Consider the following 14,688-nt stretch of genomic DNA (forward strand, 5'->3'; position numbering starts at 1 on the left):
ATTCTAACTGAGATTGGATTCCCTGTTGAATGTATTAATATAATATCCAAGTTTTATAAAAAGGCTTTGGCACGCGTAATTATTACTTCAAACAAGATTGGCGTTTGCAAAGTTAACAGAGGAACAAGACAAGGTTGTCCTCTGTCGCCATTACTTTTAGCTCTTTTTATAAAGCCGTTAGCAGTAGCTGTTTGCTCAAATAGCAATCTGACATCCCTGATTCCAGGAATTACACAAATAAAGCTTTGTGCTGATGATATAGCATTATTTCATAGACCCTACATAAAAGTTCAAAAATATATATTTGAATCTTCCAGGAATACCAGCTAATTGGAGGGTATAAAATAAATAAATCAAAGACGGAGATTCTGTTCTGTAATACTGCACCCAACACTTTAATAACAGAACTGGGCTTACTGGTCATTACTAGGCCCAAGAGGTATATTGTGATATACTTCTCTAAAAAAGTAAATGACCTGTATGTTTTAAATTATGTCCCCTTCATTAATAAGATAATAGGACTGTTTCCAAAATGTAATAATTTGCCCCTTTCAATACCGGGTCAGGGTGCACTAATCCGTATGTTAATTTGACCTTTATGCATTTTTTTGTTTTTAGCCATCCCTAATGCAATCCAAATGAAATTCTTTAAAGAAGTGCAAGGCATGTTTTCCATTTTTTATTAGCAAACAAACCACAAAGATTAGCTTCAGATACACTTTATGGACCAGTAAATGAAGGAGGTCTAGGCCTCCCTGATTTGTATTATTTTGAGAATTTTGCACACACCACATATAGATCATCGAAGTATTTAAACATTAAAAGATACGATCATTTCTCCTTAGATTTAATTTATCAAGAATATGATAATATTAGTTTTATGCGTTTAGCGAAAACCTCTAAGAAAGTCAGATACAAGACGCTACAGTGTAACATCAAACATGTGCCATAACAGTTTCGGCACTACACGATTCACACCATTAATGGAGTAACACTGCTATCAGAAGTCTATATAGTAGAGCATCATTTGATAGATAGGAATGTAATGTCTAATTGTATGAGCAATGGCTATCAGAAAAAAATGGACTTTTTGGAGGGGAATTGAAAAAAATTGAATGAAATAGAGACTAGCATTAAACATTGTCAAAAAAAATATTCAATGGTCCAATATTAAAATTAGTTATGTTTTACGATAGCTGAATCTCTTACACATAATTGAAACTATGAAACTCGCTGGGGAGCTGATACAATCTAAAACCCGCAAGAAAATCAGTATCTTGGCTTCTCTCCCACGCATCCAGGTGGCAGATAAACTTCATGGGAAAGCCACCCAAAAAATGGCATTCAAAGGAGGCCTCCAGATATCCATTGCAGCTTGGGATCAGATTAATGAGTTTAATTTCTCTTTATTGAAAGGGGAAAATGCATGACATATTAAATTTTACATTAAAAAACTTTTATATAGAACCCCCGATTTTCTCCATAAAATAAATCCGCAGATTTCGGCAAACTAACTTCAGTGCAATATGGAAGGAGGGGAGAATTGGACACATACTATATGTGGCTGCTCAAGGTTGAGCAGGTTTTGGGCCAAAGTTGTAGTTCTGTGTTTTTTTCCGGAGAACAATGCACATAATAGTGGGGGCAATTGGATGATAGACTAGAAAGTACAAACTAATCTGGTTTTTCATCACGGCATCGGTCTTCAATTGTGGACATGCAGTTAGTATAACGTGTTTGTAAATAGTGTAACCTTGATATTAAAAATAATTTCCCATGTATTTATAACTCTTTCAGGAGCATTGAATCCCCTAATTTATGGTTTGCTGGTGCTGATTCCCTTCATCCTGATCTGAAGCCAGTGCCAGAGTTACAGAACTGGCAGGACACTGTTGGACGCGATGTTGCACCCCATCTACCACAGAGGGAAAGGGCTAGGCAGGACGCCATACATGGTGAGCAGTCCAATTCATTGTCTGATTTCGGATTCAGGCTTTTTTGGTTAATGTTTCAAAGCATTCTTTGAATTTTATTTGTTTTCTAATGAGAAGTTACAGCTGCAAAATAACTATACTATTAAAGATGAGGGAGCAATGTGCAAGAATTGCTTTTCCCAAATTGAGATTCTTACTGAAAGTCTGAAACGCAATTTGGAAAATGCAATCCCTAATCCCTAGTGGGTGACAAATTGACCTTCCTCATTAATATTAATATACGACCCATTAGGAATGATAGCCATCACATGGATGGTGGCCTGCTGGGGTCAGCACACCACCATGTCTGTGATTGCTTTTTAATAAAGCAATATTGTTTTCTCTAAGTGCAGCCCGTTTACTTTCAAGGAAAATAGAAAATGAAACTTTTAAGTTTTGTGGGATCACTGCCTACTCACAAAAAATATTTTTGTTTACATTCTCAAAAGGGATGGGGATCTTTTGTGTACCCTTCCCATTTGCAAATGGTTACCACTGCATTTTAGTAGTGGGTAAAAATGCATGTTTTGCAACCTGTAGTTCGGCAGCAAAACATTAACACTACTGCAAATTGATAGTTGAAAGGGACCCCTAAACACACTCCTTCCAACTACCAAATCGCTGAATCAAATTGCAATTCGGTAGTTACTGAATTGCAATTTGGCATTTGTACTATAAAACATGTTGTTGCTGTTGCAAACAAGCTGATTTGTGATTCAACCTGTCTATTACCTCAAAAACATATTTGACATATGGCCCTAAGCCACCATTTGCATTACATTGCCTTAGATGCACGGGAGCCCATTTATTTTGGTCACTGGTATAGTGAGAATTATTCTAAAGCTAATACCCTTTCTCTCAGTACATACTATGCCTTACTGGAGAGATCCGCCTCAGCAATGAGTCTGACTGGTGTCCAACCACAACTGTACTAGTAGGCAATTGTTCTTTAAATGAGAATTATAAAAAGCTTGGTGTAGCAGCAAGGATTCTATTTAAAAATAAATAGCCTAACATCTTGAAAATATTGATTCGTGCTTGCACGGTATCTGGGAAACAAAGCTTCCAAAAATTGTACTGAATTATTTTTCTCGTAATGGAAAAGACATAAACACTCACTCCACTTTTTATACAAAAATAAATCTGGAAGAGAGAAAGGGAAATGTGGAAGCTGAAGTAAATGGCTATCTTGATGAGTTACCTTGCATCATATGTGACACCTTCTGTCAGTTCAAGCTGTTGAGTTAATAGCATGTTCTGAGACTCAATATTTTTAGCAAGGGCTCAAAAAAACTCAGTAGGCACCCTACCATTGGCTAATAAGATAAGACTGTGCTTTTATGTGGGACCGTAGCTTGGTCAGTAAGATTGAAGGAGGGGGTGAGCATCAGATTTTCCCAAAATGAGGCTGGCATATAATGTTTAAATACATCATACGAAAACCAGGGTTCATAAGAGGGTACTAAGGGGCGGTGGAAAGGGAGAGGAATGCGGATCGGTAGGAGCACCAAGGGGGAAAACGCAATATTTTGTAAAATAACCAACATTTTTGAGGACGTTCGAAACAGAGTGAGAGAGTGTGTGCGTTTTTGTCTGCGTGTATGGAAAACTTCCTGTTGAAATCCGACTGACACCTCACAATACCCAACTGAAAGCACCTGTCCCCAACTATTTATCAGAAGATACATTTATTACTGGGGTGTAACACCTCAACCCCCCCCCCCCCCCAAGCTACACCCCTGCTTTTATGCTTTAATGGCTCTAAGTGGTGCTTAAAGTAATTTGTCAGTCACTATGTCCCTTTGAAGTTAATGTATTGCTTATGAGTTGACTCTGACCAGGGTCTGACCTCTTCCGCGTGTTAGTTTTTCATGTGCTGAGAAGAACCAAAATCACTCCATGGATCTGAGCAGAGAAATGCCATGCTCATAGTTGGCCTTTGTATCTTCATCCTTGTTAGTTAGGGATTACTTGTGTGACCTGTTACCTGCAAATAATAATAATTCGTTTTTATTACAAGGGTGATTCTCTCTAAGCTGCCTTTGAATTAGTGCAAAAAAACAGTTGATGGACCGAATGCAGAACAATGTCATACATTCACCCCAGTAGAGAGATCTGGGCCTAAATCCATTGTTTTTTTGCTCACCATGCCGTTCCAGTTTTAACCCAGCCATGTGCAAATCAGTCTTGAGCCTGTGCCTCATGGGAACAGTCCAGCCCGAACTGCCAAGCCAGGTCCTCCCTGGACTGGAAAAAAGCATCCTAGGACCGGTTTCGGGGTTTCACCCCTCTTCAGCCAGGATAGCTTGATTCCAGTGGCATGGAGAGCAAGGGACCCACGTCTGGGGATACCCTTCCCACTCGAAGGTGACATAGTGGTAATTCCAGGGAGCATTCAGTTACACATGCTTAGTGGCCCATGTCTAGTACTAAACCCATAGAACCTTCTGGCTTAGGAGAAAACTGCATTCATCACGAGGGGATGCTAGAGCCATCACTTTTAAAAGAAAAAGAAACTAAAGCAGTTTGTGGCACTCTTAAAATCAGAGACTGACGGAAAGCGCCGGGCGTAACATGGGTCAACTCTGCGGCACTTCAGTCACCTGAAAGGATCATCTCTAAAAAGTGAACAGGCTCAGAGCAGAGTTTAACTTATAACATTAGGGATGGCAGACTGCCAAATTGGGGAATAGTTGGTCACAGAGTCAGTAGCATGTTAGATTTTCTTCTGGAATTTCTTTTTACATTGCTGCCACATTCTGATAACTCTTTTGACAGCACTTCTTTTGTTGCCAAAACACTCTTTGTTTGTTCCCAGAAGGCATCACAACTTTTTAAGACTCAGTCCTATTAAGACAGGTGCTATTTTTCAGCATTTTTGTTGAACACTGGGATCAGGACCTCTGGCTGACTTCTCTGGGCTCACTGTCCTCAACCAGTAAATACTGTAAAAACATCTGGAAATTATTGATACTAATCTTCCTGTGGAGCTGTGGGTTTCACAGTTGTCTAGCACAGTCTTTCTCAAACTGTGGGACAGAGATTCGCAAGCCAATTCACGAAAGTCTAGCAATCAATTAGAATACCTTTAAATTCCATATGTCTCTTGTCACATTTGCTGTACTGCAATGACAGAGGTCAAATGTCAAGCTCTGCCTCCTGCCAAATTGCTGCTTATATTTTTTAACATTGAGATTGTTTTTTACAAGCCCCTCTCACTTGCAATAAAGAAAAAGTACAGTGAATTATGTGACAATCTTGATGGGGTACTGGGAATGTGAAAGGAAAGCCTGCTGGATGGCATTTGAACTGTAACACAAGAAAATGTAAATACCTGTAAATTAACTTTAAGCAGTCATTTTACTCTAAAGCAAAACTTAGGTAAGAATAAAATTAGCTGTGGAAACGATCTCAAAAACATACTACACTGATGAGGCCTAAACCAGGGCTGTGTCCTTGCCCCAACACTCGTCAATGTATACACCGCAGATTTGGGGAAGAAGATGTGTCAAAATGCAAACCTCGCAATCCCCAATATTGGCCCAAATAGAGTTCACTTATTACAGTACCTAGACAATTTGGTAATAAAGGATCACACCAAAACTGGACTACAAAGGGGACTGGATGCTCTTAACATCTAGAACGAAAGCAATGAATTGGCTGTGAACCCAAACAAGACCTTGGTGATAGCTTTTGGACATAAAGCAAAAAAAGCTTTACTCAGCTGGAGACTGGGCGCCTAGATTATTGCCACCAGAAGGACGTACACCTGCCTTGGGGCTTGGCTCAGTGATACTGGGAAGGCAACTTCACACCAACAAAGAATGAAGTCCAAGGCTCAATCAACAATCAATGCTTCATGCAAACTTCCGGGTAAGCTGTGCAGTCCAACAACGCTGCCAATCCGGAGGGTGATACATTTCAAAATACCGGCGATAGCAGGCTATGCACAACAAGTGTTCCCTGATCTAATGGGGAGTTTGCATGAAAACTCCCAGTGTCAGGTGTACAAACATATCTTTAAGTTACCTATATATGCCGCAACAGTCTGATCCGCCTGGAGTTAGGCCTTGTCAAGCAAAACAATGAATGTTTGGGAACACAGGCGAAACATTATTACCAAGTCATTAAAGCACTCACAGGATGCTCAAAAAGTGTGCTTAGACCAATATACGAAGGAACGGCCAATCTGCGGAACAGCTACATGCAAAAAGCTGTGGGGGTACTTGGTTTTGCAATGGAGAACAGTTTTTTGGAAGGGATGAGCTATGCTGCAATTAAGAATGCTATGAACAAACAAACACACTCGTCAATTATTACGGCAAGCAGACAAACTTAACTATCTAGCCAAGGGAGGGCAACAAGGTTTAATTTCACCATAATAGGAAAATAGAACACAGCCATGTCTGAACCAAGCACTGGAAGGTAGTTCCTAAAAGACATCCAATGGGCCAGGCTGGTGCCCTTGAGAACAAGAGAGCTAAATACCGGTTGGAACTCTTTGGCACATATAACCAAATGCAGATTTTGTAAGTATAGAGAGGAGTCCCTGCTCCACCTGGTTTGCTGCTGCCCAGGTCTGCTATACTATGTCGTAAAACCCATGCTTCCCTCAAAAGGGTCCCGGACATGCACGGAAGCAGTATCAGTATCGTTCTCCAGCACCTCAAACTAGGCACATTTGGGAAATACATGGCAGAGGTGCGTGCCCGGTTGTCCAAACAAGAAGGGCATGATGACTTAACTGTGGCCTGTACAAACAAACCGTAAGCAACTAATCAAAACTTTGAGTGACCTAGGAGGCAAAGATGTCCTCAGGCAGCTATAATACACACCTTAGCATGCTATTACAAGCACACTAGCACTTTAATGCCTAGGGCATTTGGCTAGGACACAACTGAAATATTGAACAAAAGGAACAGCTGCTGTTAGTATGTGTTACTGTTTGTTTTATGACTAGGAACTGCATACAACTTTTAACTGCTAGTTGTCAAGTGGTGTTTTTAGTGGGCATATATATTTTACTGTTTTTCTTAAATATTAGGCGATGAGCCCAATTTTAAATGGGTATATTTCCAATTGCACTATCTTTGGAATATTGCAAATGATTTTAAGCAATCACGCAGTAAAAACTTTCATTCATTCATTCATTCATATGTGCTAATCTGGCCAGAATACAGCGAGAACTTGAGTTTCTCTTGCGCACTGAGGTGTATTCGAGAGCACACTCGCCTGCCAACCTAAAGATGTTATTAACGTCAAATTCATCTTCACTTAAATCTATAGGAAGGAGAGCAAAGAACTTGTCACCCATATTCACCAATGCCACTATGAACAGGATGAAAAGGCAGGAAGGTTACTGCGTGAACTCTCATATTCCGCGTCTGGCCAACAGGCTAGCTGCATCTAACCAGTATGCATACGACATTGTCCTGTTAAGTAAAACAGCAATTCAGCATTGAAGATCATTAACAGCCCTAGCTTGTTATACTGGAAAATATGGCCTGGAAATAAACAATAAGAAAACAAAAGTTGTGATCTCTGTGGAAACTATAAATCAAAGGGAAATAAAAATATTCATATGAGATGCAACTTTATCCCTCACATTAGTTCTATAAATGCTTTTCTGTCCTTAAGTAAGAAACCGAAGGCTCCCTCCCTACAGCCAATCCTAATTGTCATCAGCAGCAACCTCTCACCAACACTGTGTGATAGGTCTGAGTTACTGCGAGGGAGAGACGCAAAGAATCTGAACATTTTACACTCAAAAACATGTAGGCGTCATTTCTACCTTCGGCCGAGCACATCTGAGGTACAGATTTGCTAGAGTTTGGGCTAGTGAAGTAGGTCCTTGTTTATCAAGGAGTCTTTACCAAAACTAGGCAAAAATAAGTTCATCACGACAAAAATCCTTGGGGCACTTGGTATGGGCAGAAATTGCCACCAGTAAGAATGGAACTCATGGAGAGAGTACCCGGAAGAATCTATGCCCACTCTTAATCTTAAATACCTGTGGGGCACGGCAATGCCCTATGCTTCAGTTAAATGCCAGAAAGCAGTAGGTCATGCCTGATTCGGAGCGGGCGGGTTGGGAAGGAGTGGCTTACTCAATGTTGAGGGCCCTGACTGTTTGGTCGACCCTCTAGGGCCGATCAAACCAGTAATGCACACTCTCCCTTTTCTCCATCTAGGCTGCATGCAGTCTACATGGAGAAAATGGAGAGTGTTCAGCCTACATGGAGAAAATTGTCTCCCCCTAGGTGCCCGGCTGGGCACTGTCCCTACTAATCACAACGCTGTCATTGCAGGGTTGGGATTGGCTGAGGGGAGAATTACTGCTTCCTGTTCGTTAGAAGAGCAGGAAAACGGGACCCGGCCAGGAGCCGCGACGTCACGGGACCCGGGAATGTATGTTCATTTTTTTTACATATTGTTTAGACAATGAGCAATACGTGTGTAAATCAGTGTATAGGAAATGTAACAAGGCTTGGTGTAGAAAAGCACAAACCCTGGATTCGGAACATAACACAGTGGCTAGGGTTGGCTTTACTAATAAGAATTTATTTCTACTCACACAAACTTTTTTAGAAACATTAGGATAATGAAAGACTCAAAAAATATATATAACTTCCCAACCTGTACCATGCAGTTTCCGTGTAGCTCTTTGATTACACTTCATAGCTCAGATTATGAGAATAATTTATGAAATGAACAGTAACAAAAACGCCCCTGTGTCAAAAGCAGTAACCCACTAAGCTATGCACATACAATACTGTTCAGTTATCTGCATGGCACACGTCCTTTGCTGCAGGCATGTTAACCCTCTGCGCTACCTTAGATGAGTCAAAACTGCCTCTAGACAAAACTCCTATCTCTCTCTAGTAGGTACATTAATCACCAGAGTTATCTTGACATTTTTCTTGTTTCCTGAAAACTGCTGGATATACAAGGAACTCTGCAATGGGTGCTTTCAAAACGACTGCACAGCTGCAAAAATGTCCCCCACTAACAAACCTGCCCCCCACCCTTCCAGCCTCCTGAGGAAGCGCCTGATGCCTCGTTCGTCCAGTCCAGCCTTGGTACCATAGTGGGATCTCTATTTGTTCCTGATGCTCCTCTTGTGCACCATCTTCAAGCTAATGCATAGCTACTCCATGCCTCTTCTGACTCTCAGAACTGTCTAACTCCCTGCCGTCGCTTCAGCTTATCTCGTGAGTGCGCTCCAAGCTCTCTTGGTGTAGCCAACGTGCCACCTTTTTTCCAGACAAACTAGTGTTGAGAACCAAGTTTGTGACTCCATTTCACTCCCATCTTTAATCCTCTTCACCACTTCAGAGAGGCGGAGAGACTTCATCGACTGGACCATGAAAGAGTCTTAAGCTTTTACATTGATCTTTTATTTATTTATTTATTTATTGATATTTTACCCAGTGGCAGTCGCCACAGGGCAATTATAGTTAGGTCAGTGTTTCCGTAGAAAATGCTTTTTTTGTGTGTTGCTAATAACTTTGGTGCCATTTGACGAATCTCACAAAACGTACTCTTGTTTTTGCCTAGTTTGAGCATGGAAGGTTTGGGGTGATCCATCAAGCAAGGCCAAGAAAAAAGGGAGCTCTCAAAACACAAAATCCCCAAGCATTTTCCATATACTTCTTTAGCCAGCGCTACCGCAAAAACTGCTGAAGGGAATTAGACCAAATATCACAGGTAGCCAGGTCTTGGTTCGCAGATTGTGCTTTTTGCAATTTGGTGTATATCTATTTAGTCGTTTTTAAGATATTATGGTTTAAAAATATTTGTTTATGTGGACAGTTGGGTTCAAGGGATGCTAGCGAGAGTCCCTCAAACCTAGTTCTAAATAATGGAGTGTTCTGACTGGCCCTGGGAGATTTTTTTCGCATGGGCCCATTCGCTTCCACGGGAGTGGACACTCTGATTGGCTGCCAGCTGCATGAGAAAAATGTTGCTGGAAGACTCAGGAACTTAGGGGCTCATTATGATGACGGACGGACATCAGTCCGCCCGCCATCGTTGCGGTGCTGGGACCGCCCTTCAGAAGTGCAGCGGTCCCACCACACATATTAGGATGCTCCCGCCACACTGGGGGCGCATCCTGGGCTTTTAACATTGCGGACGGTGCTGCTGACTGCAGCACCGTACGCAATGTCAAAAGTGCTTGCACTGCATTTCCCTGCACTACGTGGCAGGCACCATGCGGTGCCTGCCACCTGGTGCATGGAAATGCAGGGGGGTACCATGGGTACCCCCCAGTGCACCCCCCACACAGAGGGGGCCTGCAACGGCCCCCGAATACAGCCTCCACCTGTCTGACAGGCAAAAAGGGATTCCGTAATCCCTACGGCGGTGCGGCACTGCCGCAGTGCTGCCCTGCCGCAGTGCTGGCATGTGTCCTTGTACCTCAAGGCGGGCAAAAAAGGACCACCTTGCGGAACCATGGCGGACGGACTTTCCGTCCGCAGCGGACACTTTGGGATTCCCACCACCATCCTAATTTAGCAGTGGGAATTTCCTGTGTGATGGCAGAAGGACCGCCACCGCTGGCCCGGCGGTGGCGGTCCTTCCGCAATCATAATGAGCCCCTTAGTCTCCTGTCTTTGAGAAAAAATATATAAAAGGGGGTAGGCCTCGGTAGGCACTGTGTGGTGGGACCAAAAGGACCCTCCTCACCCCTTACCCTGGGATGCCCATCCCGAGACACAATAGCTTCCCTGCCTGCACTCCTGTGGGTCGGGAAACTCTTGGCTGTTCCTTCTTGGCAGAACAAACATGTAAGTCTGCTCCCAGCAGGCAGGAGATTTAAAGATGCTCCCTCCAGCTTGCGGGCAGGTGTGTGTTCTGTTTCCCTGCTCTCAACCCAGCAGGCAGGGAAAAAGAAATAATATTGCCCCCTCCTGGAGGGAGCAAGCAGAATACAGCTGCTCCCTCTGGGATGGAACAATGCCGGCTCCCTCTGGGAAGAGGGCCACATGCTCCCCTCCCCTTAATTATGTAATTTAGCTCCAGGGGATAGGTTCCCCAGGGCCTAACAAGGCTGGGGGAGGGGTTTCCTAGGGCCCATGAAAGATCAGGTATGGGTGCAGTGCAGCACCCCTCTCCTTTTATTTATATGTGGCATGGGATCCCTGGGGCCTAATAATGTGCGGAAAGGGGTGCTGCACGTCCCCTTTCCCTTTTTATTGGAATTTGGTGATGAGGTCTCTCAGCGTTCACTGACAGACTATATACCAATAAATATTGTGCTACCAAAATATTGTGTCAAAAATATTGAAAACAAAAATATTGTTTCCTATACAGATAATGGTACCATTATCTGTATAGAAATCAATATTTCTGGTGCGGTGAGTGTGCCCTGATTTATACATGAGCTCATTCATTCACCATTCCAGCTAGTGTGAATGGGGGAGGCAAGGGAACTGCATGGGGATGCAGCCGGTTCTTGTGACTGGGAATCTGGATTCTTTAAACAATCCACTAGTGCCCCCAGTCTCCGACTGTGTCCAGCGTGCCTATGCCCCTCCTAGCATCTCACAATAGGACCTCTCCTTCATAGCTAGCCCATCTCCCCAGTTCCTTTCTCCAGGAAGTCGCTCAAGGGCCCTAGGGTACTTCCAGTTTCTGGTGATTTCCCTCTTTGCCACTACAAATGCTAGATTGTGGAATCTACTTGTGATCTTAGATTTGGGTGTGTTTGGGAACCAGCCTAACAGACTGTGGCTCGGGGAACAAGGTACCTTTTCCAATACCTCCTCAGTGGTTTTTGTTACCTCAACCCAGTAATGCTGCAGATTCGGCCATTGCCATAGCATGTGCATGAAATCCGCTCCTATATTCCCACATCTTTGGCATGCTGCGTCGTTTATGTTAATGATGCGGTCAGGGGTAAGGTTGGCCCTGTTGAGTACAAAGAAATTAATCAATTTGAATCTAGAGTTCAAGGCTACTTTCGGTATCCTTTCTAGTATTTTAGTCCGGTCACCTTCAGGAATGAGACTGGGAATCCCCAGGTCACCCTCCCATTTGTTCTGCTGTGTGTCGGGTGGTAGGAGTGTATCTTCCCATATTGCTCTATAAAGGGCTGTTACTGCTCTGTAGGTGCCCAAAGATGCCACAATGTATTTGTAGGACCTATGGGGTTGTGGTTCTGTCGGACTCATGTTCCAGTGTTTGCGAAATGCCATCGTTACTGGTTTGTGAAGGAGGAAGTGGCCTTGCTGCAGGTCAAATCCATTTGGTGCAACAGTAGGGTAAGAATTGGACTCAAGAGGGGTAACATTTACTATTCCCACTCCAGTCAGTGTAACAGTAGGGCATTTGTGTATGCTTTAATAATTTACATAATTATAAATACATTACACATTTTAATTAAAATTATTTACCAACTAAAATTTCATATTTACCTAAATAACTTCCCACCCTATACCTACACAAACCCAACAAACCACACCTAAAATATAACCTAAAAAATATAATCATTACACATTTTACATAGTTAATTATCAATTAAATAATGAATTAATTCATAAATTATTACCTAATTAACTTCTTACCCTATAGCCCTACACACCCAACAGCCTGCACCTAAAATATAACTTACAAAATATAATAATTGCACAATTTACATAACTATTTATCAATGAACAAATTAAAAAATAATAAGAATTAATTACTTATTACGGAATTAACTTTCTTCCCTATACCCCTACAAACGGGACAACTCACACCTAAAACATAACTTGAAAAAATTATATTTATTCAATTTACATAATTAATGATCAAGTAAATATTTAAGAATGAATTAATAATTAAACAATTATTATTTAATTAAGTAGTCACCCTATACCCCTACAAACCCAATAGCCTGCACCTAAAACATAACTTTAAAAAAATACTCAATTTATATAACTAATTAGCAATGACATCATTAATATTATTTTTTTAATTATTAATTTATTAAACTTCATTTACTTCTCACCATGTACCCCTAAAAAACCTCACAGACTGCTACAACACTATAAATTACTATTAACAATTCAATCAAAATTTTAAATAACGTAAAATTCCAAACTATATTAAAAAATAATTAACAACAATTATATGAAAATATATAACATGGACGAGACAAGATGGCGTCTGATTGAGACAGCTGTGCTGCTTGCCCCTTGTTGCCGAGAATGCTCTAAGGGCTACAAGGACCTTCACCACCCTAAAAACATAGTAAATTCATGCCCCCCATGACTCACCAGCTGAAGGCGAACGACCCCGACATCCTTCAGCCTTTTGAGACACTTCTGACACTGGTTTTGGAGAGCACTCCGATCGGCAGCTACCGAGGGCTGGTGGAGAGGAGGGGCTGGAGATACAGGAGTGCCCGCAAGGATCGGGTGGCTCACGGCGCAGGGCTGCATCAACAGACTGGAGAAAGTGAGGATGCCTCCTAAGCCCAACTGGGCGACAAGCCTGAAAGCTCCCGAAACGCAGGCAAGTACAGAGCCAAATTCCAGCATCTTGGCACATTGCACTAAGGGAGTGAAGACGGTGGCCTGCACAAACTCCAACCCCAGGATACCAGTTAAGGGGGAACAGACCCAGGACGGCCCAAAGAAAGGTGAGATGCAGGAGGTTGCAAAGCAAAATTATCTAAATGACAGTAATACGGGGACCAAGGGGAAAATTGCTTGCCCAATAGATCCCATGGCATATTCTCAACCACTACCACAGTTACAGCTTGCTCTCCAAGGGCAAGTGGGGCAGCATAGCATCACAGACTTTTTCACCACAACCTCCCAAGTTGATGGCAATGGCATGATGGTTAGCCACAAAGACGATTTAACAACTTGATACAGACAATGCTGGGGAGCAGCTGAGCTCTTCAAGCACGGGGGATGCCCCTTGTAGTATACAGCCAGTCGACAAGGCGATAACCTAAATGGATGAGATCCATGGCGAGATTACTACGGAAAGCCCTGAGGATGCCAACAGACACAGACCTCTTGTGTCTTCCGAATCCGGGCAGACAGTCTCAACTTTGGGGGACAATCCTGTTAGCGTAGCCCACTCCTCCCTGGCACAAGCATGGCCTAATGGCATTGCAGCCCAACTGGACACCAGTATGTTAGTCAAGGAGGCAACAGGCTTTAAGGGGTTGGAGGATACTTTGGATCTCGGGGATACATTTTACTCAGTGACCGATGGCTCTGAAGTCAGTTCCTCTGATGTAGAAGATATCCGCAACGTGCAGCTCTCCAGCTCCAGTCTCAGTACCCTTCAGAAGGATACGATGGTCAGGAAAAAGAGGCTCCTGAAGAAACATAGACTCATCCATTGGAAATGGAAGCAGAAGACAACATCGGACTCAATGCAGACCCTAACTTAAAATGGGACTACTCTGCTACCCAGAGTGTTTATTCAGATCTTTTGGGACAGGAGGAGGATGCTGCACCCTCTTTGAAAATGATTTACGAATCTATAAAGCTACTGCAGGAAGAAACCCAAATGGATGGAAAGAAAAATCGACTGGCAACAAAGAAACTTCAGGGTGCTTTAAGGAAAATGGCTAAAGCTTGCACCAATATAAACTCGAGACTGACAGATGTTGAAGAGCGAACTAGCACACTTGAAGATGGCTTGGTCAGAACTCAGGCACAGGCAGAAACGAGAAACGTATGCAACACAGTTCACGGATCTTCAATGGAAG

General features: G+C 42.6%; 1 protein-coding gene across 1 annotated transcript in view; it reads left to right on the forward strand.

Annotated features, from left to right (window-relative positions):
- Nucleotides 1-14,688, forward strand: part of LOC146770883 (rho guanine nucleotide exchange factor 11-like) — a 304,352-nt gene that overhangs the window by 64,397 nt on the left and 225,267 nt on the right. The window contains exon 5 of the mRNA XM_085640387.1: nucleotides 1,798-1,955. Within this exon, the coding sequence (XP_085496513.1) occupies nucleotides 1,798-1,955 (158 nt within the window). The remainder of the gene's footprint in view (nucleotides 1-1,797; nucleotides 1,956-14,688) is intronic.

The sequence above is a fragment of the Triturus cristatus genome, unplaced genomic scaffold (assembly GCF_964204655.1).
Source record: "Triturus cristatus unplaced genomic scaffold, aTriCri1.1 SCAFFOLD_326, whole genome shotgun sequence".
In the NCBI taxonomy this organism is placed as follows: domain Eukaryota; kingdom Metazoa; phylum Chordata; class Amphibia; order Caudata; family Salamandridae; genus Triturus; species Triturus cristatus.